The sequence below is a fragment of the Anticarsia gemmatalis genome, chromosome 5 (assembly GCF_050436995.1).
Source record: "Anticarsia gemmatalis isolate Benzon Research Colony breed Stoneville strain chromosome 5, ilAntGemm2 primary, whole genome shotgun sequence".
NCBI classification, from domain to species: Eukaryota; Metazoa; Arthropoda; class Insecta; order Lepidoptera; family Erebidae; genus Anticarsia; species Anticarsia gemmatalis.
The window spans coordinates 8,772,029-8,798,877 of NC_134749.1; the positions used below are offsets into that span (position 1 = coordinate 8,772,029).

At 39.1% G+C, this 26,849-nt stretch overlaps 4 protein-coding genes across 4 annotated transcripts; all 4 read right to left on the reverse strand.

Moving 5' to 3' along the window:
• Positions 1-306: 306 nt before the first annotated feature.
• Positions 307-2,307, reverse strand: LOC142973076 (larval cuticle protein A3A-like). The gene is made up of 4 exons (XM_076114629.1): positions 2,183-2,307; positions 1,620-1,913; positions 1,156-1,322; positions 307-666 (listed from the first exon to the last, which is right to left on the reverse strand). Exons 1-4 carry the CDS (start codon positions 2,192-2,194, stop codon positions 618-620), a joined length of 522 nt encoding a protein of 173 aa, XP_075970744.1. The 5' UTR covers positions 2,195-2,307; the 3' UTR covers positions 307-617.
• A 5,389-nt stretch (positions 2,308-7,696) lies between these two features.
• On the reverse strand, positions 7,697-9,651 carry LOC142973267 (uncharacterized). The gene is made up of 4 exons (XM_076114905.1): positions 9,602-9,651; positions 9,361-9,519; positions 8,653-8,819; positions 7,697-8,279 (listed from the first exon to the last, which is right to left on the reverse strand). Exons 1-4 carry the CDS (start codon positions 9,611-9,613, stop codon positions 7,697-7,699), a joined length of 921 nt encoding a protein of 306 aa, XP_075971020.1. The 5' UTR covers positions 9,614-9,651.
• A 1,818-nt stretch (positions 9,652-11,469) lies between these two features.
• On the reverse strand, positions 11,470-15,860 carry LOC142973086 (uncharacterized). The gene is made up of 3 exons (XM_076114641.1): positions 15,797-15,860; positions 15,377-15,703; positions 11,470-12,236 (listed from the first exon to the last, which is right to left on the reverse strand). Exons 1-3 carry the CDS (start codon positions 15,806-15,808, stop codon positions 11,568-11,570), a joined length of 1,008 nt encoding a protein of 335 aa, XP_075970756.1. The 5' UTR covers positions 15,809-15,860; the 3' UTR covers positions 11,470-11,567.
• Positions 15,861-18,340: 2,480 nt separating this feature from the next.
• On the reverse strand, positions 18,341-25,938 carry LOC142973268 (uncharacterized). The gene is made up of 5 exons (XM_076114906.1): positions 25,888-25,938; positions 25,091-25,792; positions 22,174-22,236; positions 21,504-22,085; positions 18,341-19,037 (listed from the first exon to the last, which is right to left on the reverse strand). Exons 1-5 carry the CDS (start codon positions 25,897-25,899, stop codon positions 18,426-18,428), a joined length of 1,971 nt encoding a protein of 656 aa, XP_075971021.1. The 5' UTR covers positions 25,900-25,938; the 3' UTR covers positions 18,341-18,425.
• Between the last annotated feature and the right edge of the window lie 911 nt (positions 25,939-26,849).

The window sequence follows — 26,849 nt, forward strand, 5'->3', positions numbered from 1 at the left end:
AACTTGTTTTGAGTTTTGCTCGATATTGTGGTGAGTGCCCTGATTTCAGAGGAGCAGGAAATGAGTTTGTTTGGCTTCCTATTATTGTGACATTACTTTAAAGCGTACATTGTTCTATATTATATTGTTATCTGTCATCTTTCTTTCACCCATTGTTCAGTATACTTAAGCAGTTTTCTACACATCGTTATTTAGTATAACAAATTAATTAACAAGTTTTATTTAAGAAGAAAAAAATGTCTTGTTCTACCACCTAATTTATTGTTATAAGTTGAAAAGGGTAGCCTCACAAAAAATAAAAATCAATTATTATTATTTTCATTTTTATTGAACAAAGCTAAGCTATATACATGTATTGCCCACACCGTTTAGGAAAAACCGTTACATTCAAACGTATACATGAAGTTTACACACTAAAACATGGCAGTCGTGATTCGTACTCTTATTATGTACACAGAAATATTGCTACAATCTACTCGAAGTATTTTCATAGGGGTTTTATTGCACTCCGTTAGGTACTAAGTATCATTAATGAGAACAGATGGAAGGCTACACTCGATCACTTCTTGACAAAGAACACATTAACACTAATATCACAGATTGGGTAAATATTTCTTCTAATGATGGTGGATCACTGGCGGGGAGTTGTGCACGACCGCGTTGAAACTGCAAGCAAAATGTACATATTATTATCAAAATACACACAGGCAAAAAACCATATAACATAACCGTGTAGCAAACAAAGGAATAGTTTGTTATTCATAAACAGCTTCAATCTGTTTCCTTTTCGATTACATTTGATCGGTACGATGCAATAACAATAACTATAATCTTAAAAAAAATGGCGTTGAATTGTTTGAAAACTTGAAAGATTTTGAAATGTGGTTGAGCTTTTTGATTATGGTATGATTTAGTATTAATTTAAATACGATCTTATTGTTAATTATCTCGTTTTGACTAATTTTGTACAACACTTTGTTCTTAATAGTAAGGCAAAAATTACTTAAATTGTCGTATTACAGGTTATATGAATCCTTGAAAACATCTTGAACTAGACAAAATTATAATGTAAAAAACTGTTTTAAAACAGTTAGTTACGGGGCAATAACTTTAGATAAAGGACTTTTGTCAACAATGTTTTAAGTATCAACTTACCCATTGTGGTGGTCAGCGGTGTAGGTGACCTTGCGGAAGGAGCCATCAGGCTGCAGCAGAGAGTATTCTCCCTTCACGACATCACCGTCGCGGGTCTCGTGCTGGGACTTGTGGTCACCGGTGTGAGGGTCCTCCACGGAGTACGAGTAACCGTATTTGGGATGAGCCTGAAGCATAATTTATAAGAAATTTAATACAAGTTATACTTGAACTTAATTGTATGCAGATAACAAGAATCTTTTTTGGGTTAATGAGGCCCTTTTTGAGTCCCGCTGCAGGCTGTTTGTAAAATGTTTAAAGTGCATGTGAAGAGGGATTGAGCCATATTGGGAATAGTTCTGATAATGTTTATTTTAAGAGGCAGTGACCTAGTTTTTAAGGACTATGCTATAATGACTGGGAGAATTAATAAGTTGTAAAGGGAAATGAGAAAGAAATGTCCTATTTTAAGTTGATCTACTTACATATTCATCGACGTAGTGATCCTCATGGGAAGGCGCAGCGTGGACAACGGGAGCCTCATGGATGGGCGCGGCGTGCACGGCGTGGACCGGCACATGGTGGGCAATGTGGGATGAGTGGGAAATGGGGGCGGCGTGGGCAATTGGCGCCGCGTGGACCACGGGAGCCGAGTAGTGGACGGGAACTTCATGGTGAATGGCCTGGTCGTGGCGAACGATGTTCTGGGAAGAGACGGCGGGCGCGTGGTGCAGGAGACCAGCCTGGCACACCGCCACCAGAGCGCATGCGATCACGATCTATAAGAGAGATAATGTTGTAATAAAGGGTGTGATTTCTTTTTAATGAGTAATTATTAGAAATGGCTTGTGGAGTTTTCGTATTCTTTGTGTTTTTTTTTCTAATGAGTTAAGGTTGTATTAACGTTAAGATTACGAAACTTTCCCTGTAAGTACTGCTAAGCTCAAAACTAGCAATTGACAATGTAATCATAAATTACGTCAAATAAAATTGTCCTAATGTTATGTAAGTAGCCCCAGTTTGCCATTTCGCAACAAATAAAGCTTACTTTGGAGAACATTTTGCTTTAGACACAAATGCCTTGACTGGTATCGGTATGATAGTGCACTCTTTTTATATAACAAACAAAACATAAGCGGTGGTGTGGAGGGGGTCTATTCCCGACGATATTCGATCGGATCACAGTAATTGCTGCATTGCCAATCTGTTCACTTTATCGGGTGTCGCAACATTCTATGTCGCTACAATATGTAAAGAAAATGGACGATAAGTGAGAGGCTGATATTGTTATAATTTTTTGTAACTGTTTAAATCCGATGCTACAATTGCTGGTTTAAATTTAGGTAATGACAGATAGGTATCTAGACCGGAGATTAGATGATTCAAGAACACTTACGCACACGCCGATCGATACAATCATTTGCTGAGATTGTGTGAGCTTTTAATTTCGTTTCAGTACAAATGCTTTCTAACTTTTATATAATAATATAGGGAAAATTGACATCTTAATAATTTTATCATAAAAAAGATATATTTTAAGAATAGGAAAATGTCGTACTTAGCAACAAAACTAGTGAAGCAACATAAAGATACATAAAAAGTTATCCCAGCTTCCGAAGTCCTGAACACCAAGTCAGGACTCAAATAAATACAATATTGGAATTTGACCTCAATATGAAGAATGTGGTATAGGATGAAGGTTAAAACACTAATAACAAATAGAGAAGTAAAATTTTTACATAGAAAAACAGACCAAGCTAGATAGATTACTCATTTAAACAGAAAATAAAATGTAAGTAAACCATCTGATTCATTGATTGTTTTCAAACTAAAAAAAACAAAATATTAACTTCTATTTGTCATTTGATGAAATAAGCTTTCAGTTAAATACCTACTTTTAATATTTTTACATTCAGTATGCTATATTTTATGACGTTGCTGAATATTCAATTAAAATTAGAGATCAAAGAGGAAGTAAATACTATAGCATTTTCTTTAATATTTGTTGGCTCCAGTGAAAACGAGGTATGATATTATGCAGGTATGTATGTGAATTACATACATAATATATTATTATACGTAATACCCGTAATAAACTGGCCTAGTTGAAAGAGTTTAGGTCAAATACGAAATAACCATTTGAAGTATTTGAACCGTAGTATGTAGATTATAATGGGCAAAATTAAGAATTACTATCAGTGCACACATACATAATATCATGCCTGTTATACCCAAAAGAAAAGGCAGATTTGCATGAGATATATACCTATGATTACTCCCTTACATGTTAGTCTCATGTATTAGGGTGTCATTTATCGAGCCTGTTACCAATCTCTAGGCTACTATTGAGAAATATTTTATTATAAATTAGAACAGACAGCGCACTTTGCTTGACCCGGGAGTTCCACCCGTGACCTCAAAATCAACAGTTGGATACACTACCGACCGGGCCACACAGGCAGTAAATAGTTATGCCATCAAAAACATTCTGTAAAAACCTCAAGTCTCGCCGTAAAAAGTTGTGAGATCTATATAATACCAAGTCGATTAATCTATTTAGTCTCTATGACCAAGTCGATCTATTTGTTTTAAAGGTATTTTTTTTAATTGGCATGATAATAACATACGTAATAAATTAAGACAGAAGGTCCTTTAAGTAGAGACTAAATAGATTAATCGACTTGGTATTATATAGATCTCACAACTTTTTACGGCGAGACTTGAGGTTTTTACAGAATGTTTTTGATGGCATCTCACTTCTTTTTGTAGAGCGAACATAAGTCCAATTTGTATGGAAAGACGTTTTTTTTTCATATTTCAACATATTTTCCTATGGGAATGTTGTTCAGTTTCATGGGCTAAACACCCTTACCCACCCTATACCCCCTCCCGTTATGCCTCATATAGTAGGTACCTATTTACACCTATTTATTTTATTTTCTACAGTAATAATAATTCATTAACTGCAAATGTAACCTTGTAATCTTATACATTTATATGGGACTACAAAGTTATTGTTGCAGTTGGTGTATTTAGAAAACTGGACCGAAATTAGAAAATATTACATTTTTCCCATGATTAAGACACTAAACCCTATTTGTATTCTAAATTTTAAGCTTCTAAGTCTGCTAGAAGTACCTTAGACTTTTGATGATCGGTGAGTCAGTGAGTCAGTGAATCAGTGAGTGACAAAATTCAAAATTTTAACAAGGTGTCATTCTTAAACTACTGGTTCAAATTGACTGAAATTTTAAATATACCGTGTTTATACAATGACTAATTAGTTGCTGAAAATCCAGGCTTCTTGTTTTATCCACAACGAAATTATAGGGGTGTCAAAAATAGCCCGAATTGCTTCGAGAAAAGGATGTTACGGCCGTGCCGCTTTTTTTTTGCTCGACTTGCGGGGGCACTTCCGTGCCCCCAGATAAATGAGAGAATAATACAAAACGTCTTAAATGTTTATTGTTCTTAAGCCTCGACAGAAAATCGTAATGATAATCTCGCGATATTCTTACAGAATCGCTTTGTTGCAATATATGTCCTCAATGCCCTGGTTTAGTTCAGTAGTAATAATATCTTAGTACCTATTCGTTTTTACAGCATGGAAATGAGTTTTACCAACGATTATTTACTATATACAGTGTATACTGGTACTATAATAATATATTGTAATATTAAAATGTATTGCGTAAATAAACTTTTCGAAAATAAGGTGGTCACTATGGAGTGACCACCTCAGGCAAGGGAGAAAATGTTTAAAATTTTCGTTTTCTGTCAGACAACATTTATAACCTTAGTTATTGGTCGAAGCAGTTTACGATATGAAATCCCTCAATTTTTTTTTTTAGTTAATCGTATGTATTGCATGTATCTCTTCCATTCAGTTGGTGGTATAGAAGGGCTAGTCATTTCTCCTTGTCATATAATTAAACATGTTTATGGTGATCATAACAAGTATGGTAGGTATATTTAGGACATTTCCTGAGTTCGGCAGGTTGATCAAGGAAGCAGTTGCAAGGGCTCAGTGAGCACCAATGGCGTTACTTTGCACATAACTGTGCACATTTATCAGCGTGGGCTCAAACAGCGAAAGTGCGGTTCCCTGTCGCGCTCTAGTTCTACTTTATATTAATTATTCCAAGATAAAGTCAGTTATACAAATATTTTACGATCGTTCAAGTTATGTGGCCATTACATAAACACTATGGGCGTATGAAAATTGGGAATAATTTAGTCCAGTATGATCTAGTATTATACTTCCTGACGAGAAAAGTAGGGCTTCGATCGCCGTCTATGAATAATGTTTAGGTTCGTAGTTTTGTCATCGCCTAACTGGTCCGACGCTGTAATTTACAGCTAGCACTTAAGAATTTCCTTAATAGACTGTCTGTATTTAAAGTAGGAGAGTTTAAAGGAATGTACGTTTCTAAACATAATTAGATCGGAGTTGGTGTAAGATTCCTGTTTAACGAGAGTGCAAACATTGAATCAATTCATTAGCGCTACAGCCCGTTTTGGTACCTACCGCTTTTAGTATTAATTACACATATCTCATAGGTATTTAATTAATGAAGATAAAGCAGTTTCCAAATACCAGAGGTATATTGAATTATGTATAACGACTTAAGCTCTGCGTGCGATAACGACACTGTCTGTAAATAATGTGAGCAAAAACTGTCACGAGAGCACTTTAATTCTTTCGTTCAATTGATTTATAGCCGATGATAAACAGCTGATCGTGTTAATGGATAATATCGGCACTTCAATGCGCGGTGTACGCAATGCACCATTTCTTAACACAAAAGAGGACCTTTGTAAAAATAAACGATAAAATCAGACAATAACTCCAATTTTATTCGGTCGGTTATCTACCTATTGTGTGTTACGCGAACAGCATCGATACCTGATAAATGTGAAGGGCATGTCGATGACAATGAATTAATGTAATTAAATAATTTAACGAACACACGATTTTAACCGATATCAAATGTATTACACAGCTGTAGATAATCGGATATTGGATAATTACTTTATATTAAAGGGTCTTTTAGGTATCGTGCAACTAAAATGGTGATACAAAAATAGATTTTTCTCAAATTCATATCAGATGCTCACAAAGTGCTTGGCCAAAAACTGAAAAGAAATAAATGGATGCCCATATCTTCATTTCATTACAACATAACAAGGAGAACAAATTTCAGGCGTATTTTGTGTATCACGCAATAATACTTAGATCAAAACGAAAACTGAAATTATTAATTAATCTCTCCATGTAAGATGAAGCCTATACAAGTTCATAATAACCTAACGCAATGATATCCATTTTTAGCACACGGGTAATTTTTTCATCAGCCCAAAAATAGCAACAAGACCTCAAGCAAAAAGTAGAACGATTTGCAACTCGACAGGCTAATTTCGTTCAAAAATTATCGCATTACCAACCTACTAGCATGACTCATCAATACAACAACTGTTTAATTTCCGAACGTTATAACAGTCTTTGTCTATTATTTCGTTCGAAAAAATCATTTACTCTAGATTTGCTGACCCATTACTTTAATTAAATACAAATACATAATGTTTGTTTCGGCAACTCTAATGTTAATAAGTACATTTGTGTAACACTCATTATAACATGCAAAGCATTGTCAGAGCACATGCGTAAGTAGTATTGCAACGTCTTGCATAAACTGCTCTAAAATTTGGGATTGCAAATTAAATGAAAATCCTCGTTAAGTTTCACTTCTGTCTACGGTATTGCTTGCGGCCGTGTGATGTTCAACTTACGTATGTCCTACATTTATTGAGGCTCATAATTACACCAATTGTTCGCTTAAATTATCATTACTAGGCTTTGTAATAAAGATATAACTATAAAATATTGTTTTCGTAATAATACTATGCATATCGTAGAGACAAATAATACCTTATACTTAAAAGGTACACCGAGATTATATCACTAACTAAAATATATGATGCACCTCTTAATTCTCAATATAGCAATATCCATGGCTGTCCAAGAGCTTTTCGATTTCGCAATTTTAATTTATAGCATCACTTTGCTTGCTTTCTTGTATGAGTAAGTTAAGTCGCAAATGTAATAACTGTTACAAGAATTATGCTCCATAAAATATTTATCGAATTGATTTTATGTTCATAAATGTGTTACTAAAGTGATCGCTTGGATATATTTAGGAGAGAAATAAATACAGTAAGATTGTATCGTATCTCAAAAGGTCTCTACTCAATAAACGCTCTACTTACAGCCCCATCTATGTACAACTTTCTACAACTTATTTCGTTGTTAGTGCTGCCATCTTGTAACGCATGCTTGTAACTTAAATAGTGATCGATATGTTTCGACTTACAAAAACACGTCAGTCCGCTAGGTTTAGCAAAGGTGGTGTTAGTGTAGCAAAGATGGAAACTTTCAGTTATATTATTAATTTATTAACATTTACATCGTGAAACTCAACAGAACTATATTAATCAACAATTTATGGCCTATTTGACTTATTTGCTTAACAAACTAATCAACAAAAAGAATTTAACAAGTGACTTAGTAACCTATGTAGTAAAATTTAGAATGATAATACGATGAAGCTACTTCGGAGTCAGCTTGATCTTCTTTATCTCCTTTATATTCATCTTCGCTTGAATGCATTTCATGAGCCGGCAAGATTTCAGTCTTTTCTACAAGTGGAGCGGCTTTTACGGTGTCCACATTGATATTGCTCTGTGAGAGATCACTATTCTGTGAGATCACAGACACAATGGCGTTTACTACCTGTACAGGAACAGCATCTGCTTCTTCCGATTTCTGAGCTGGTTCTTCTTTGGGTGCCATTTCACTGATTTGTTCCTCTATCTTTTCAGGTTCAGCTGCCATGAGTTTATCTCCTGATTCAATAAGAACTACTTTAGCATCATCAACAGGAGCAACGGTAGGTTCTTCATGGACTGGTTTGCTGATCTTGTCAGCTTCGGCATTTTCTACATCTTGGTAATGGTAGTCCTTGCCAGGGAAGTAATGATTGATCTTCACATTGTGACCCACGGGGTAGAAGAAACGAGTATGGTCGGAAACCGAAACGGCGTGATCACCATGCTTGTTTACAGTTTTGCTTACCACAGCGTTGAATCTGAAATGGAAATATTGTTTTCTAAGAATTGACCTTATAAAATGTTAAACAGTAATGGAAACGAAAAAAGTCTGTTATTAAAGTATGGCTTGAACTAAAATTGATTAATTGTGCGTATCGATCTTTTGGTATGCCCACACGACTATCTCAAATATTTCATCGGACAATTTCGCAACATATTAATATGCAAATGAGTAAATTAACATTTACACACTTTCCGTTCAATAAAAAATTAATTCATAATCTCAAAATAGATTATGTAGAACGAGTTTACGTAAGTGCAACGCGAATTTTTTGCGAACAATCAAACCCGTGATTAATGTTTCATGGTCGTCCCACGGTCATGGCGAACTGGTATTGATTGTTTAATTACCCGTTGTGGTCATCAGCGTGGTACTGCACCTTCCGCAGAGAGCCGTCGGAATCAACAAGGCTGTATTCCCCACGAACTCGGTCTCCGTCTCGAGCCTCGTGGTGGTGCTTGTGATCTCCGGTCTTTTTATCAGATACTGAATATTCGAACTCGTATTTGGGGTATGCCTGTGACAAAACATGGTAATGAATTATATCAAATGGATCCGGTTGAATTAAAATTATTTCGCATATCCTAGTGCCGAGATTTCAATAAGGATAGTTATTAAAATATGTGTAGACTATGTATAAGTTAGTTATTAAACAATGTATAGAACAATATTTACTAAATCCATTTTAGCCGCCAACGCATGCCGTCATTATGATAAATAATAACCTTAATAATTGGTATGTAGGTCATAAATCAATTAAGTGGAACAAAGCTGCCATTTTGACACGCATTTAAATGTTCGACTATAATTAATACAAACGATATGATCGATATGATATCCTTCGATTTCAGCAATTAACACATTTTTAACATAGCCAAGTAGGTAATTAGCATTATTATGCCATAAGCTGCTGTCAAAGTGACAATATTCGTACGCAACAATATTTGATCGGTTGAGTAATTATAAATTCTAATATAAAACCTACACGAGTATAATGTATCAATGTCCCTTTCTCTACAGAACTATTTCGTACACATGTAGTCCTTGAAACTACTTACATAAGGTTCGTATTTGTATCCGAATACTGGGGAAGGTGGGTGATACACTTTAACCGTTTGCCAACCGTGAGGATTAGTTTTGACTAGGTCCTTGTTGTGGTTTTCTGAAGTGTCAATTAAAACTGCGCTGCTGACTCCCACGATGTAAATGAATAATATCTGGAAACAATGTAATTTATTATTTATTAAAAACTGGTTAAAATATTGAAGTTTTGTTAGATTATAGTGAATTTAATGTTACCTTTCCAATCATATTGGAGCACTTAATTTGAACTGTCGCTAACAAAGTGTTCTAGCTAACTGTTGATTAAACGCAGAAATATAAACCGTTTTATACTTTTCCAATACTTATTACATAAATTTTGCTAAAACTTTATTATTGACATACTATTGTTCTGTTACAATACGAAAGAATAAAATGGACCTGTACGAAATACGTTTAAGAACTTTCATAACTTTAAAAATAATTAAATAAACTTCGAGATTGTATTCACAATTCTGTGCGTTAGAAGCAATAAGAAGTGAAAAAAGTGCAAAAAACCAACACCACAATATTGACGTCTGTTAACGAGTTCTTGTAGAATTCTCATTCAAGATTCAAGCTTTTAATAGCAATTTATTTGACCACAATGAAAATAGTATAGTGAATGAAACACAAACCAAAATGTTCAAGGTCAGTATAGTTTCTTGAAAACACTATCCCATTATATATTATATTAAATAGCTACATGAATTAATTGAGTGGTCTTCCGATTTTTGGTTGACATTAGATATAACATATCCAAGAGATTAAATACTACGTTATTGCCGCAAATGCATTTAAATTGAAAAAGTAAAGTAAATGATGATATAGTAATGCTTTAAGTTAAATAAAGTCTTATCCACATTATGATAGTAATAACTTTTAATGGTTATCGTATCATCACAATCTACGATCAAAGGAGGCTTTGAGTCCATTTTTCTGGGTATCGAAAGGAGGATAGTCGGTGCTTTTGGACACTGATAATTTTAATATTACAACTCTAAGATTAAAATAAATCGACTTGAGTCGAAATATGTTTATAATTTCATATAAATGCAATGTACGTTTTGAAATCTTTATATATATTTTTTAAATTAAATATAAGCGGATTTGTAGTAAGTAAGTCATTTGAGAGTTTAAGTTGTAGTAATTACTTTTATACTATTATTGTTATGAATGCCAAATCTATAAAAGTTCGTACGATTATGTTTTATGAGTATGACATTAACATCGTAATTTTCATTACAGAGCTCGGGTCAAAACTCAGTCAAAACATCAGTTTAAAAGGATGTTATAACTTTTATTTTTTGACTCCGTATATTGTTGTCTTAGGGAAAAGCGTGGCACGTGTAGAATTAGGTCATGTAGTGGTGAAGGAACAAATTTGCAAATACGTTTTAATATTAACTCTTTTTATTCCCATAAACTATTCTACCAATAGCTCTGCATGCAGGTAGTCACCAAATTAATCAGGTATGCAAAATAATTGTAATACAGCTGGATAAAGATAAAAACATAATTTAAAACTTATCGAAATCATATATTGACAAATATGTTATGTTTTAGAAAAGTGCGTATAATACCCCGTTACACTCTTTAACACATAGAATTTCACAAAAGAGAGAGGAATCTAACGCTAGCGTTATCTCGCAGCAATCGTTTCAATTCAATAGACCTGAGGAATCTTTTGTTAGGAGGCGCACCACTACATATTGTGTTCTCAGCTTAAATCAATATAAAAGACCGATGTTTAAAGAAGATCGTATGATTACGAATTAAATGAATGTTCACTAAAAAATAAGATGCTGTAAAGTCCGGAGTGTCCGGACTGCTACGTGGAACCGGACACTATAATAAGCCATTATTTTTTTTTTACTTTTCTTTCGATGTTTGAACTTCATTAACGTTTATTTGGTAATATATGTATGTTACGCACGTACTATGACTAATTTTTATAAATTAAGTGTAATACTTTAAATGTAATAATGCGATTAAAAGAAGTTAGGTAAACCAAATGACTCTAAATAGGAATCAGAGGATGGTATAAATAATTATGGGATTAGAGGAAATAAAAATAATTACAACAATTTCAACGAAAATATTCGTGTTTTGCAATAAATTAAAACAGAGATAACATTTGTTTTGGTTTATATGCTGATTCTTTGATATGGTTAAATGGTTAAATTTAGTGGTGGTAGTAGTGAGCGGGGGCAGCGACGTAGGCGGGCACGGCCTTGACGTGCACGGGCGCGGCTGTGGGAGCGGTGTTGTGCACCACCGCGTTGAAGCCGCTGTGGTCGTCGGCGGAGTACTCCACGGTCCTCACGGAGCCGTCGGCTTCGTGGAGGGAGTAAGAGCCCTTGACCACATCACCGTCGCGGGACTCCTGCTGGGACTTGATGTCACCGGTGTGGCTGTCGGCTACGGAGTAGTTGTACTCGTATTTGGGGTGAGCGTCGAATGGCTCAGCGTGGTGAGTGACCACAGCGGGGGCAGCGTGGTAGGCGACGGCGGCGGGGGCGGCGTGGTGGACGATGGCGGCGGGGGCGGCGTGGTGGACGACGGGCGCGGCGTGGTAGGCGACGGCGGGAGCGGCGTGGTAGGCGACGGCGGGAGCGGCGACGGCTACGTGGTGAGCGGGCTGGTCGTGACGCACGATGTTCTGGGAAGACACGGCGGCGGCAGAGGAGTAGTGGGCAGGAGCGGCGTGGTAGGCGACAGGGGCAGCGTGGTAGGCGACGGGAGCGGCGACGGCGACCTTAGCGATGCCATGGGGCTGGTCGTGACGCACGATGCTCTGAGAAGAGACCGCTGAGGCGGGGGAGTAGTGGACGGGCGCGGCCAGGAGACCAGCCTGGGCCACCGCCGCGAAAGCGCACAGAGCTACGATCTGAAAAGAAAATACAAATGTGTTTAGTATATTTAAGTGTCAGAGCGTATAACAGTAATTGTATTAAATGCACCCTGTAAATTCATGACTTACTTTGGAGAACATGCTTACTACACTGATGTGATCAGGTTGAATGATGCATGTAATGTCACAGGTCTACTTTTTATACTGACAAGCCGCAGTATTATCAGTTGTTATTAGTAAGTAGTGGAAGTTGTTGATCGAGTTCACTACGACCTCGGCGACCTTGCGGTGTGTCACATAGTTTGGCGAATTAATCCATTCACTGCAATGCCTAATCAGCATAAGGTGAGAGTCAAATTATCATCTAATTTTACTGTTTGAATAAATAAAGGGCTGATCAGTTTGACTTCAAATAGTGGCGCATAATATAATCCCAGTGACGACCTTCCAAAAATCCAATTACCTTCTTCCTGTGGTTATCATAGGAATTTAACTAAAGCTGCACGTATATTTTGACATAATGCATGCCATGCCAAATAATGCCTAACGCCATAACTTTTCATGAATTTAGTGTACAAGGTGTCAACACTTTTAGATAGTAGGAAATTTAAATTCACCTGAGCTTTCGAGTTTTAGAGTTACCGTAAATAGGGTTAACTTTAGGAAAATATGGGGCTAATTTGATATTAGAAATCAGTAAATAACTCGCACTAAAAGTTAGCGACGAGTTCAATAGTCTGGTACTTGAGCATCACTGCAGTATATAAAATTGTAATTTTTTAAATAGTATAATTGAGTTGTAATATTTATGGCCATTTCTTTTCATTTCAAAGTAACCGATGCAATGCCCTGCATTCAAAAATAGCCCTGTTCTACCGTATATACTCGTACTATACATATTTCTTGACTTGACTGCCTCTGTGGCGCGGTCGGTAGTGTATGCGACTCCCGTGCGAGTGGTCTGGGGTTCGAATCCGGGGTCGAGCAAAAGTCTTTTCTGAGATTTTCTGTTAAGAATATCTTAGAGATTGCCCGGAGCTGGGATGTTGAGATCGAAGACCTCTGTGCCTCGGAGAGTACGTAAAGCCGTCGGTCCTGCGCCTGACCTCTCACTGGTCGTGTCGGTAATCCGTCTCACCAAACTATGAGAGTGATGGAATAGAGAGACAGTGCATCTGTGTATTGTGCACACACTTGGACACTATAAATAAAGTCCTGCACAGATGGCTAGTTTCAATGAAACTGACCGCCGGAGCCGGATATCGGCTAGGAGGACATTATTATTTACTACATATTTCATATACATATACACGATTATGTTATGTGTATTCCTTTTTGAATTCACGAGAAGAGACCCTTGCCACTGTCTCACTGACAGTAATGGGCTAAAAGAAGCGTGTTTAATATTGTTATTCGGTGACTCAGGTTATTACCACGAAATTCAGGCTTTTTACGTCAGACATTCAGTCATCTAGCTTATATAAGTTAGTAAGGTCAGTAAACACACATTAAAGGGCACCTTTACGAATAATTTCCGGTGTTTTATTAACATCAATGTCAAACAAAAGAAATTGGTAATATATTTTTTTAATGAATTGGGTGTTTTTGTAACCTTCCCTCGTGGTTCAATGGATGTATAATTGTATTTTGCGAACGATATTACGCTAAATATATTACTCCTGTTCCATCATTTTATATCCCTTACACAAAATGTTTTTCACTAAACGATAACGTACGACGAACGCAATTAGTCATCAACGCTTTAAAACTTCTACACATGCTGTCAACGTCTGTATAGTTGCACCTTGTACCTCTAATAAGTTTAATATAAGTAAATAATTATTACATCATTACTCAGCCAATACAAGACAATGTAAACAACAGAAACATAATAAAATATTATTTATTCTCTTACATGTAAACAAATAAAAACCTACTAGAATAATTGATCGAGATGCTAGTAGTAATTTAACTGCTTTTTTACATAAATATCTTTCTAACAAATTATATTATGATTTAATTACCACCTACCCCTAATTAAATTTGTATAGTTGCAAACGTTAGGAACGATGTGCAAAGGATACTCATAACGAAAGCGCGTCTTCGGCGAGTTATAAAAACCTTTTGTGCAAATGCCTTTTAAGAGAGTGCCAATGTAATTGAAACATTATTATAAATATGCTCATGCCTTTGATTAACTAAGTTTAGCTTTACAAAACAAACACTTGAGTTATATTTTCCTGCATATTTCTGTCGTATAATTAAGCCATCCATTTCCATAGTATGTAAAATGGAACTGTCGCTACTTTTTGCCCTATTTGTTAGTGGAACACTGCTAATAGCTGAACTTTACAGTAGATGATGGCTATTATAATAATAGTTTGGATTAGATTAGCTATTGTTGGTTTGTCATTCCAAGTAAGTATATCGCATATTCTTCTGGCCTACATGGTGTCGATGATATCACAACAATTTTTTTCTTGTGGTTAACAAGGGGCAGAATGCTCAATCTTAAAAGAATATAATTTACGTTTATGCTTGTTGTTGTTACCTCATTTTTTGTTCTTGACGTAAAATTATTTAGGTTCCAAATATGTAAACACTGATAACAGTGTTGGAATCGTACTTTGGTAATTTATTTCGTTTTATAATACGATTTTTCACAAGTTTGTTCTGGGAAAGAAAACTATGTAAGTAGTTATCGAACTTATTCGTATTTGCTTTTAATAAATTAATCAACAACATTCATTTTGGTATAGACGTCGTTTCATGCAGCAGGTATTCGGGACTTAGTGGTGGTAGTAGTGAGCGGGGGCAGCGACGTAGGCGGGCACGGCCTTGACGTGCACGGGCGCGGCTGTGGGAGCGGTGTTGTGCACCACCGCGTTGAAGCCGCTGTGGTCGTCGGCGGAGTACTCCACGGTCCTCACGGAGCCGTCGGCTTCGTGGAGGGAGTAAGAGCCCTTGACCACATCACCGTCGCGGGACTCCTGCTGGGACTTGATGTCACCGGTGTGGCTGTCGGCTACAGAGTAGTTGTACTCGTATTTGGGGTGAGCGTCGAAGGGCTCAGCGTGGTGAGCGACCACGGCGGGGGCGGCGTGGTGGACGATGGCGGCGGGGGCGGCGTGGTGGACGACGGGCGCGGCGTGGTAGGCGACGGCGGGAGCGGCGTGGTAGGCGACGGCGGGAGCGGCGACGGCTACGTGGTGAGCGGGCTGGTCGTGACGCACGATGTTCTGGGAAGACACGGCGGCGGCAGAGGAGTAGTGGGCGGGAGCGGCGTGGTAGGCGACAGGGGCAGCGTGGTAGGCGACGGGAGCGGCGACGGCGACCTTAGCGATGCCATGGGGCTGGTCGTGACGCACGATGCTCTGAGAAGAGACCGCTGAGGCGGGGGAGTAGTGGACGGGCGCGGCCAGGAGACCAGCCTGGGCCACCGCCACGAAAGCGCACAGAGCTACGATCTGAAAAGAAAATACAAATGTGTTTAGTATATTTAAGTGTCAGAGCGTATAACAGTAATTGTATTAAATGCACCCTGTAAATTCATGACTTACTTTGGAGAACATGCTTACTACACTGATGTGATCAGATTGAATGATGCATGGATTGTCGCAGGTCTACTTTTTATACTGTCAAACAGTAGTATTAACAGCTGTTCATAGTAAGTAGTGGAAGTTGTCGGTCGAGTTCGGCGCGACCTCGGCGACCTTGTGCCGTGTCAAATAGTTTGTTCGATAAGTACACTCACTAAAACTTTTTAATATGAAAGACATTAGTTCTATAGTTCTATTTAATTTCTTAACAGATTGTCATGAGGTGTTTCTAATGACCTATTCCTTTTTAATACCAAACAAAACGAATACCACTCATAAACGAATCCCAAAAGTAGTAACCTAATCTATTCCTGACGAATACCAAATCATAACTCTTAGGACAGTCACAGAAAACATTTATTTTGCTGGAATACCTCTAAACATGTTGTGTCCTAACTACTTTTACGAATTAAAATAAATTAGATACCTATTTTTTTACAAAACTTGTGCATCAATTTTCGTCTAGTGGGGTTAAATTTTGCTTAAAACTACGACAGTTTTAAGCAAAATTTGTAATACTAGACTGGTAATAAATGATTTTTATTTACTTTTTTTATTGTATTCTTGTATCACATAATTAATAAACATATATGTTAAATCCTTTTTTCCCTTTCCCGAAGACCCCACAAAAACAGGGTGTTTAAAAGTATTTACCTGTTTCTTCTGCCGATGAAAAATCGATGTAAACGATATTATTTTTTGAGGTTTTGGTGCATAATAACGACATTTTACGTCAAACTACAACTCCATGGCTAGAAACTCAACAGTTTGATTTATTTCATGCTCATACAGCCGGCTGTTCAACGCGATGCGTTACGGCTGGTATTGTTTTTATGGAACTTAATCTATAAGATTTGATGGCTTTTCCATATTTTAACCCAGTTTATAGCTATGATTGTGGTTCCTCTTCTTCTTATCGTATGGTTAGTGGTCAACCTAGTGTCAAAGTTGTTCAAGCCGCCCGAAGGCCTTTGACGTGGCTTAACGACTGTTATTTTAATTGATGACAACCGAGACCGAGTTTTTACGTGCCCTCCGAATCACGGAGACGCCCAATTCAGATACCACTACGCGGTCACCCATCTATGGAATGACCGCTTACCGACTGGTAAGCACAACTGGCTACGGACCAAAAAGAATGAATCATTCTGCATTTTTCTAAAGGCACTTTGCGCCGCGCCGTGACAAAGTTTTTATTAAAAATCTAGGCACTAATTCTTTTGAAGTTCTTCGAGCGCGAATATTTCGAGCGGGATTAAGTTCATCTTAAAACACCCATAAATCGACTGGTGTTTATTTTTCGGCTCGTATGTAAAGATCACGATTTGATACAACTATATCGAATCAAAGCGGTGGATCTTTCAACCATTTGTTTGCACTATTTGGCTGGAGCAGGTTTGTGAATTCTTGTAAAAACAATTATGGTGGGTACATTTAGAAAAAATGCTCTAAACGGAAATGTTGTCACCTAATCCATACTTATAATATTATAAATGCGTAAGTAACTCTGTCTATCTGTCTGTCTGCTACTCAATCACGCCTAAACTACTGAACCAATTTGCATGAAATTTGGTATGGAGATATTTTGATACCCGAGAAAGGACATAGGCTATATTATATATCATCACGCTACGACCAAAAGGAGCAGAGTACCAGTAATTAATGTTACAAAAACGGGAAAAAATTTCACCCATTCTCTCTTATCGGATCAAGCAAAGTTGCGCGGGTCAGCTAGTACATTTGAGAGTGAAAACAATGTTCAGGATTCTGTCGATCTTTTGATGATTCAGGAAACGAAAATTCACAATTAAATTTCACAAAGTATCGATGTTTCCGGATACAACTGGTGATCCTTGGTGTCCTTCAGAAATTTCATTGGTGAAGAAATAAGGATCACAATAGAGCTATTCATATCAGTGTTTAAAATTTTCAAGGGATAGAATTTTATCGCCAAAATCAGAAATAAGTTGAAATAGAAAACATTCAACAAAAATGTTAACATCCTAATGCCATTTTTCGGCACACTTTCAATTTTCAAACGACTTTTCTTCATATAATTTCAGCGCAGATTTCAAAATGTTCTTAGGAATGAAGTGGTCAAAAGTTAAATTTTATGATGATAACACCAAATGGTGTCTATAACAATCAGATTTGTCAAGGCTCAAAATATATGTAGTGACCCAAGAATTGCAAGGAGCGGTACATGGGTATATTTTATACACCTCTGCCTATATTTCGGGTAAAACAGGCATTTAGTCACTTGCTTTTAAAAATATTTATTATTTTAAAAAGTGGTTTAAAATATTTAACTGTCGATTTTTGAATCGTAAAATAATTTTAATCGGAGCAATTTTGCAGTGGAACTATTTTCAAGGAGTATTTTTTTTTTCAATTAGAACCGAAAGTGATGTCGTATATTCCTGTACTCTAAAATCCTTTTGTTTCAAATTGAGGAGTGAAACTAAGTAAAAGTCATGACAAGAAAAAAAAACCAGCAACTTTCCGAACTTATTCGTTTTTGCTTTTAATAAATTAATCAACAACATTCATTTTGGTATAGACGTCGTTTCATACAGCAGGTACTCGGGACTTAGTGGTGGTAGTAGTGAGCGGGGGCAGCGACGTAGGCGGGCACGGCCTTGACGTGCACGGGCGCGGCTGTGGGAGCGGTGTTGTGCACCACCGCGTTGAAGCCGCTGTGGTCGTCGGCGGAGTACTCCACGGTCCTCACGGAGCCGTCGGCTTCGTGGAGGGAGTAAGAGCCCTTGACCACATCACCGTCGCGGGACTCCTGCTGGGACTTGATGTCACCGGTGTGGCTGTCAGCTACGGAGTAGTTGTACTCGTATTTGGGGTGAGCGTCGAAGGGCTCAGCGTGGTGAGCGACCACAGCGGGGGCAGCGTGGTAGGCGACGGCGGCTGGGGCGGCGTGGTGGACGATGGCGGCGGGGGCGGCGTGGTGGACGACGGGCGCGGCGTGGTAGGCGACGGCGGGAGCGGCGTGGTAGGCGACGGCGGGAGCGGCGACGGCTACGTGGTGAGCGGGCTGGTCGTGACGCACGATGTTCTGGGAAGACACGGCGGCGGCAGAGGAGTAGTGGGCGGGAGCGGCGTGGTAGGCGACAGGGGCAGCGTGGTAGGCGACGGGAGCGGCGACGGCGACCTTAGCGATGCCATGGGGCTGGTCGTGACGCACGATGCTCTGAGAAGAGACCGCTGAGGCGGGGGAGTAGTGGACGGGCGCGGCCAGGAGACCAGCCTGGGCCACCGCCACGAAAGCGCACAGAGCTACGATCTGAAGATAAATAAAAATGTATTTAGTATAAGTGTCAAAGCGTATAACAGTAATTGTATTAAATGCACCCTGTAACTTCAGGACTTACTTTGGAGAACATGTTTACTACACTGATGTGATCAGGTTGAATGATGCATGTATTGTCGCAGGTCTACTTTTTATACTGTCAAACAGTAGTATTAACAGCTGTTCATAGTAAGTAGTGGAAGTTGTCGGTCGAGTTCGGTGCGACCTCGGCGACCTTGCGCTGTGTCACATAGTTAATACATTCTCTGCATGGTGTGAAATTACGGAAATTCTTATTATTGTTAAGTTTGGCAGATTTGATTGGTTATGTCTGAACGTTAAGTAAGATTAAGCCTTTTAGGATAAAATGCATGTTATTCCGACTGTAACAATCCAATGTTTATTGCAAACAAAATCTTAGGTGAACCCGATATTTTTTTATTGCACAGATTTTGTAATCAAAACCGTGAACCCGAGTTAATTTCAAATTCACACATTACTCTTGCTCAAAAAACTAAAGTTATGTATCATTTTAGAAGCAATGAATAGTTCAAAAACGTTTTTCCGTTTATGTTCCATTACTGTAACTCCTTCTGAAATCCCTACACATACATACCGAATATAATTTATCTGGTACTATATAATGCAACTCTTGCCATAGTGGTCTCTTTCGTTTGATATAGTTTACTAACCAGGTGTTTTAGTCGCCATGTGTGTATAATACTCAGTCAATACACACTTGTAATTATATGAACTCAACCCGAGAAAAATTAACCAATGCATCCAAGCACGAAACACACTACGGCTTCGAGTGCTAATTAATGTATTTAGGGTAACTTTGAGTCAGACTTAGTTTTCAGATTGCGCAACAGTCATAGGGCAACCGCTGTATTACAGGGGCATTGTTGTTTTCCCATAACGTGGTAGGCAAGCCTACAGCCATGTTACAAAGCATGTTAACAATATTCGAGCCACTATTAAAAATTTCTTCTTTTCTGTCTTGGTCCTTATGCCACTTCAATGTGGTCGGCACTGCATGAATTCTTTCTCAAAAACTTACTACCTATCGATTTGTCAAGTATTTACAACAGGCAATCTGCTTGAGGGCTGCTATTGCAATTATCTTATATATTATAATATTCTCGTGTCACAATGTTTGTTTCCGTATTCCTCCGAAACGGCTGGACCGATTCTTATGAAATTTTGTCAGCATATTAAATTGGTCTGAGTGATATAGGGTGTCCAACCTTAACATTTCTTTATATTTTTCGTCATTATTTTATTATGACGCACTAACAATACATACGTCCCTACATTTTTACCTTTTGCCGCCAACCACTATATTTTTATAGCCATTTTAGTATTATCTATGAGGCAAAGCAACGTTTGCCTTGATTGAACAATTTAACCTTGTGATCATATTTAATATAGAGCCAAGCCGTGGAGGCAAGGGGCAAACCTAAAAATAATTGCGTAATACAAATCAAGCAAGCTAATTTAAGAAAAAAAAAATATCTTTTTGCTTGTCAAAACCAGCTAATACGCTCAAAATATTAAATATTAATGCAAACAAATTGCGTTTCAAAGTAAAAAAATGGTCAATGTCCATAATAAGTGGCTATTGCTACCGTCTCGTTTTACGAAAGAACATTTCTATCGCTCCGTATTTGGGCTTAGAGCTTTAAACAAACTGACACTCTAGCTGCTCTTTAGAAACTCCGGGTTACGTTGAAGCAGTTTGCAAGCAAGTAGTCATTCAATATTTCAGAACGAGCGAGTGTGAAAACCGCTGCTGATAGTATTATTAGTATTGGTTACTTATAATGTATACTCTATATGTACGAATAGAAGTATTACAATCACTTGTGATGATATTACCTTTAAGTCTGCGAAGTACATATTAAATCTGATTGAATATATTTTAAGCTGGTGCAAGCTATTGTATGACAATGATAACAATGCTACTATGAATCTATGCATAATATTTTTTGTGATAAATTTTACTACTTAACATGCTGCCGCTACTAGTGCAGTGGGTTTAAAATCCACGCGGAACAAGACCTATTTTTCAGTGTTTTAATAATATACATATGTTGAAGCATTAAATGAATTTTAGCCAAATGTTTTACTTGAATTCCAAGAAAAGTTAATTGAGCTAGCATTTAGACAACCATAATTAATGCTTTTTCACTTTCAGAACTGTAAAAGAATCAGAATGACATTTCAGTTCAGGAAATAAAAACAGATATTTATCGAACTTCTTCGTATTTGCCTTTAATAAATTAATTGACATTTGGTATCCAAGTCATGTCATATCTAACAGGTACTCGGGACTTAGTGGTGGTAGTAGTGAGCGGGGGCAGCGACGTAGGCGGGCACGGCCTTGACGTGCACGGGCGCGGCTGTGGGAGCGGTGTTGTGCACCACCGCGTTGAAGCCGCTGTGGTCGTCGGCGGAGTACTCCACGGTCCTCACGGAGCCGTCGGCTTCATGGAAGGAGTAAGAGCCCTTGACCACATCACCGTCGCGGGACTCCTGCTGGGACTTGTTGTCGCCGGTGTGGCTGTCGGCTACGGAGTAGTTGTACTCGTATTTGGGGTGAGCGTCGAAGGGCTCAGCGTGGTGAGCGACCACAGCGGGAGCAGCGTGGTAGGCGACGGCGGCGGGGGCGGCGTGGTGGACGATGGCGGCGGGGGCGGCGTGGTGGACGACGGGAGCTGCGTGGTAGGCGACAGCGGGAGCGGCGTGGTAGGCGACAGGGGCAGCGTGGTAGGCGACGGGAGCGGCGACGGCGACCTTAGCGATGCCATGGGGCTGGTCGTGACGCACGATGCTTTGAGAAGAGACTGCCGCCGCGGAGGAGTAGTGAGCGGGAGCAGCGTGGTAAGCGACGGGCGCGGCCAGAAGACCGGCCTGGGCCACAGCCACGAAAGCGCACAGAGCTACAATCTGGAAGAACAATGTCGTATTAGTATTATGTTATATTGTTTTAAAATACAATTAGCACGAAATGCTTCAGATACACATCATGACTTACTTTGGAGAACATGTTTACTACACTGATGTGATCAGGTTGAATGATGTAGATAGTGTTACAGATCTACTTTTTATACTCATTAATCATAGTATAATCAGCTGTTCGTAGTAAGTGGTGGAAGTTGTCGATCAAGTCCATTACTATTGCGGCGACCTTGCGTTGTGTCACATAGTTTAGCGAATTACATTCACTGCATCGTTTGACATGTCATTTTAGGATAATGGTAAAGAAGGGAACATTGGGTATAGCCCAGATTTTTAAAGATATTTTTATAAAAAAAGGTCATAATAAGCTTCTAGCGATCACCTATAATTTTATCACTAATCGTGGTGTAAAGTAGAACTACTCCTAAAAGTAAAGATTTGTGGTCTTGTAACGCTATAGGTACATTTAGGAGTCATCGCGGATTATGTTGATCAGAATAGAGAAACTTCATTTATAATGTTATTAGAAGTGCGTAGATAATTCATACATACATAGCATCACGCCTGTTATAGTCGGAAGTGTGGGCTGAGGGGTATGAAATACCCCTAACCCAATATTGTTTTGCTATTTACTATGTTAGTCCCATGTAATAAGGGGCGAGTCTATTGTTATGTACTAGGCCCGCTTTAACACTCGGTACTATTATTAAGAAATATTCTGATGCAATTTAGAAAATACCGGACCGGACCGCGGTTCCAACCCTAGACCTCATGACCGACAGTCGGATACACTACCAATCGCACCACAGAGGCAGTAAAATAAGAATAAAAATTTGCAAATTCAAGAATCAGTACTTGATACTTCTCATTTGGTCGTGTCGCACTGTGCTTGATTTTATAATATAACTACTTTTTCATTTTTAATATTATAATAATAATTTTATTATGAGCTGACCCAGTCGCCCGGGTCCACCCACTTGAAATTAAGGTAATAGGGTAAAATATTTATGTTTTCGACAGTTTCTCGCATTAATACTGGAACTATCCTACCTCTTCGGGCGCACACGTCAACATACTCAACCTTACGTATCCTCTTTGGTTCTAAATTAACTTTTTTTATCTGGAAGTAATTTGTGTTATGTGTCGTATTTTTGAGTGCAATGCTCATAGAATATGACAAACGAAATTAAGCCATTTTATTGTTAATTTCTTAATTTCTGTACCATATTTCATGTTTTTTAGGATAGGTAATATGTTAGATACCATAGCTTTCTAAAGGTAATAATATCCTCCCAATCGGGTTTGTACTTTCAGAGCTTATTAAATTTGTATAGATTAGCACTAAGCCAATTCACAGTTACTAGTTTTAGTATACAGACTGTCGCATTTATAATAAAAATCTTTCTCTGTTACGTTTGAGTTAGTTGCTGAAATAATGCGGCTTAATTAAGGAGCTGTTTGAATTGCTACGGCTTAAGAGGAAGCATTTTTTTTGTAACTCTAAATCGTTTGAAGTTACATGCTTGAATTTTATTAATGTTTAAAACAAAAATACATATTTTTGTGGTTGGTTGCCCATTTCTCGACAACATGTGGAGCCTTACTACTTAGGTGTGATCATTTTTCTTTATTATTAAATTTATTATCTTAATTTATTCGCTCATCTAGGAACGATCACTTGACAGGCAGAGGCGGGGGAATAAGTAGGACTAAGCTTAATATTGAACAAATCGACACTTCAATCGGAAAATGGTTGTCATAAACCCGTCCTATTCTCTAGTCTAGATATTGAGCATTCTATTTTCGCTTCTAGCTTAAGATTATGCTACAATATAAATAAAAAATACCCTTGTGACATGTATAAAGTGCCTGAACCAGCGTGACGGAAAGTCGAAGCAATTTTGGATGTTTCATGGACATTTCGAATATTAAAATTACATAGATTTTATATATCCGAAAGAGCCAATAGAAGCAAAATTTAGTAATAACGTCGAAATTTGCTAAGATCGCTTCAAAATGTCGATGATGAAAAACATTCCCGATAACCCCTAATTTTCGAACCAATGCAACGTGACTGTGTTAGTATGATTATCGTTTTTTACGTTTAAGGGTCTCAGCACACATATGGGATCGGAAAGGGATCGTCACCGTATCGCCTCGAGCCGTTCAGAATGTTTTGTATTAAACTCCCTACTGCAACGCACACTAATCGGAATAATAACGTAATCGCCTCGCCTCGAAACAGGCTCCGAACTTGAATTCCCGCGCTTACGGCTCATCGTCCCCACGCTTACGTTTCTCCGTCCCCGCGCTTACGTCTCTCCGTACCCGAGCTCACATCTCTTCGTCCACCCTTTCCCCTTTCCCCTCCCGCGACTTGCCTGCTAAAGACGCCGCCATTCGCAAGGAGTATTTCATTCGTGTTGCGCGTATGTTTGATTTAAAATTTTAAGTTCGATTCAAACACAAAATAACGATGCAAAGGGAAAAACTTATTGAAGTAGGTAAGTTTCTTGCTTTATTCATACTGTGTACCCAATATCTTTTTCTTTTTTTCTTGCTATTTTCTTTTTCCTCTTCATCAAGTGCTATGGCTATGATAGCCAACTCACGTATTGTAAACCAAGACATAACCATGCGCTACACTTAACGTTTGGATTCAAACTGATCTGGTGCCAACCAGGTCAGCCAGGGGGCGGCGAGGCGTAAGCGCGGTGTCGCCTAGCCGTAGCCGAGTTGACGTACAGGCGCTGCTGATACGCTTTCGTTACGTGCATACGGTAGGTTGACGCCTGGTTGACAGCGAGGCGAAAGGCGTTACGGTTACGATCCCTTTCCGATCCCATATGTGTGCTGAGACCTTAAATCTCACAAGGAAGTTGAAAATAAAACCAGTAAGTTTTCGAACTTATTCGTATTTGCTTTTAATAAATTAATCAACAACATTCATTTTGGTATAGACGTCGTTTCATGCAGCAGGTACTCGGGACTTAGTGGTGGTAGTAGTGGGCGGGGGCAGCGACGTAGGCGGGCACGGCCTTGACGTGCACGGGCGCGGCTGTGGGAGCGGTGTTGTGCACCACCGCGTTGAAGCCGCTGTGGTCGTCGGCGGAGTACTCCACGGTCCTCACGGAGCCGTCGGCTTCGTGGAGGGAGTAAGAGCCCTTGACCACATCACCGTCGCGGGACTCCTGCTGGGACTTGATGTCACCGGTGTGGCTGTCGGCTACGGAGTAGTTGTACTCGTATTTGGGGTGAACGTCGAAAGGCTCAGCGTGGTGAGCGACCACAGCGGGGGCAGCGTGGAAGGCGACGGCGGCGGGGGCAGCGTGGTGGACGATGGCGGCGGGGGCGGCGTGGTGGACGACGGGCGCGGCGTGGTACGCGACGGCGGGAGCGGCGTGGTAGGCGACGGCGGGAGCGGCGATGGCTACGTGGTGAGCGGGCTGGTCGTGACGCACGATGTTCTGGGAAGACACGGCGGCGGCAGACGAGTAGTGGGCGTGAGCGGCGTGGTAGGCGACAGGGGCAGCGTGGTAGGCGACGGGAGCGGCGACGGCGACCTTAGCGATGCCATGGGGCTGGTCGTGACGCACGATGCTCTGAGAAGAAACCGCTGAGGCGGGGGAGTAGTGGACGGGCGCGGCCAGGAGGCCAGCCTGGGCCACCGCTATGAAAGCGCACAGAGCTACGATCTGAAAATAAATAAAAATGTGTTTAGTATATTATTTCAGTGTCAAAGCGTATAACAATAATTGTATTATATGCACCCTGTAAATTCATGACTTACTTTGGAGAACATGTTTACTACACTGATGTGATCAGGTTGAATGATGCATGTAATGTCATAGGTCTACTTTTTATACTGACTCGCCGTAGTACAAGCTTTTGATAAGTAAGTAGTGGAAGTTGTCAATCGAGTTTACTTTGACCTTGTGCCGTGTCAAATTATTTGGTGATTCAGCCCCCATTCACGATATCACAATTATAATTAAATTTTAAGGCAGAAATGAAAGCGGTATGATAGTTCATAGGATAAAAAAAATAATAAGAGGCCCTACTATACAAAAACAAAACGATTTTTTTTTTGTTTCTTATCACAATTCTATCCTTTATAAAATGTTTGTTGAACTATTGTACAAAAATATTGAGCATACTTAGCCGAAACTGTCTGCTCCACGTCAAAATAGAATGGGAACATCATAAACAAGCACCTTAAATATTTGATGAAATCTCGGGTTCTGGAACCAAAGAAGGCCTTCACGTGCCTAGTACTCGCAACCGATTTACCTGCAGCAATTCACGCTTTAGTATCATCATCAACCTAGCTTTCTTTCAACTATGTTGAAGTCGGCTTCCTGTCTAGTGTGACAGGAACGGCTATATAACGGCGGAAATACTAGTATCCAGTGGGATACCGTTGGATACCGGTATTTTACATGGAGCGACTGCCTATTGGACCTCCACAACCCAGTTACCTGGGTTATAACAAGATACCCTCCGGTAAGACTAGTTGTCAGACTTTCAAGCTTCTCATTACTGTTAACGACTGTCAAAGGTCTTTGAAAATGTTAGCCTGGACCCACTATTTAGTGAACCCACCGAAACACAGATACATATATGAAATAACATATATGTATACATAAAATTATGCCCCTTAAAACCTTGGGAAAAATTAGCTCTTAATTTGTTTGCTCATTTGTTTTACACTGCCAAACGTTATCGAACATAAAATTTGTTGTAAATACTCTT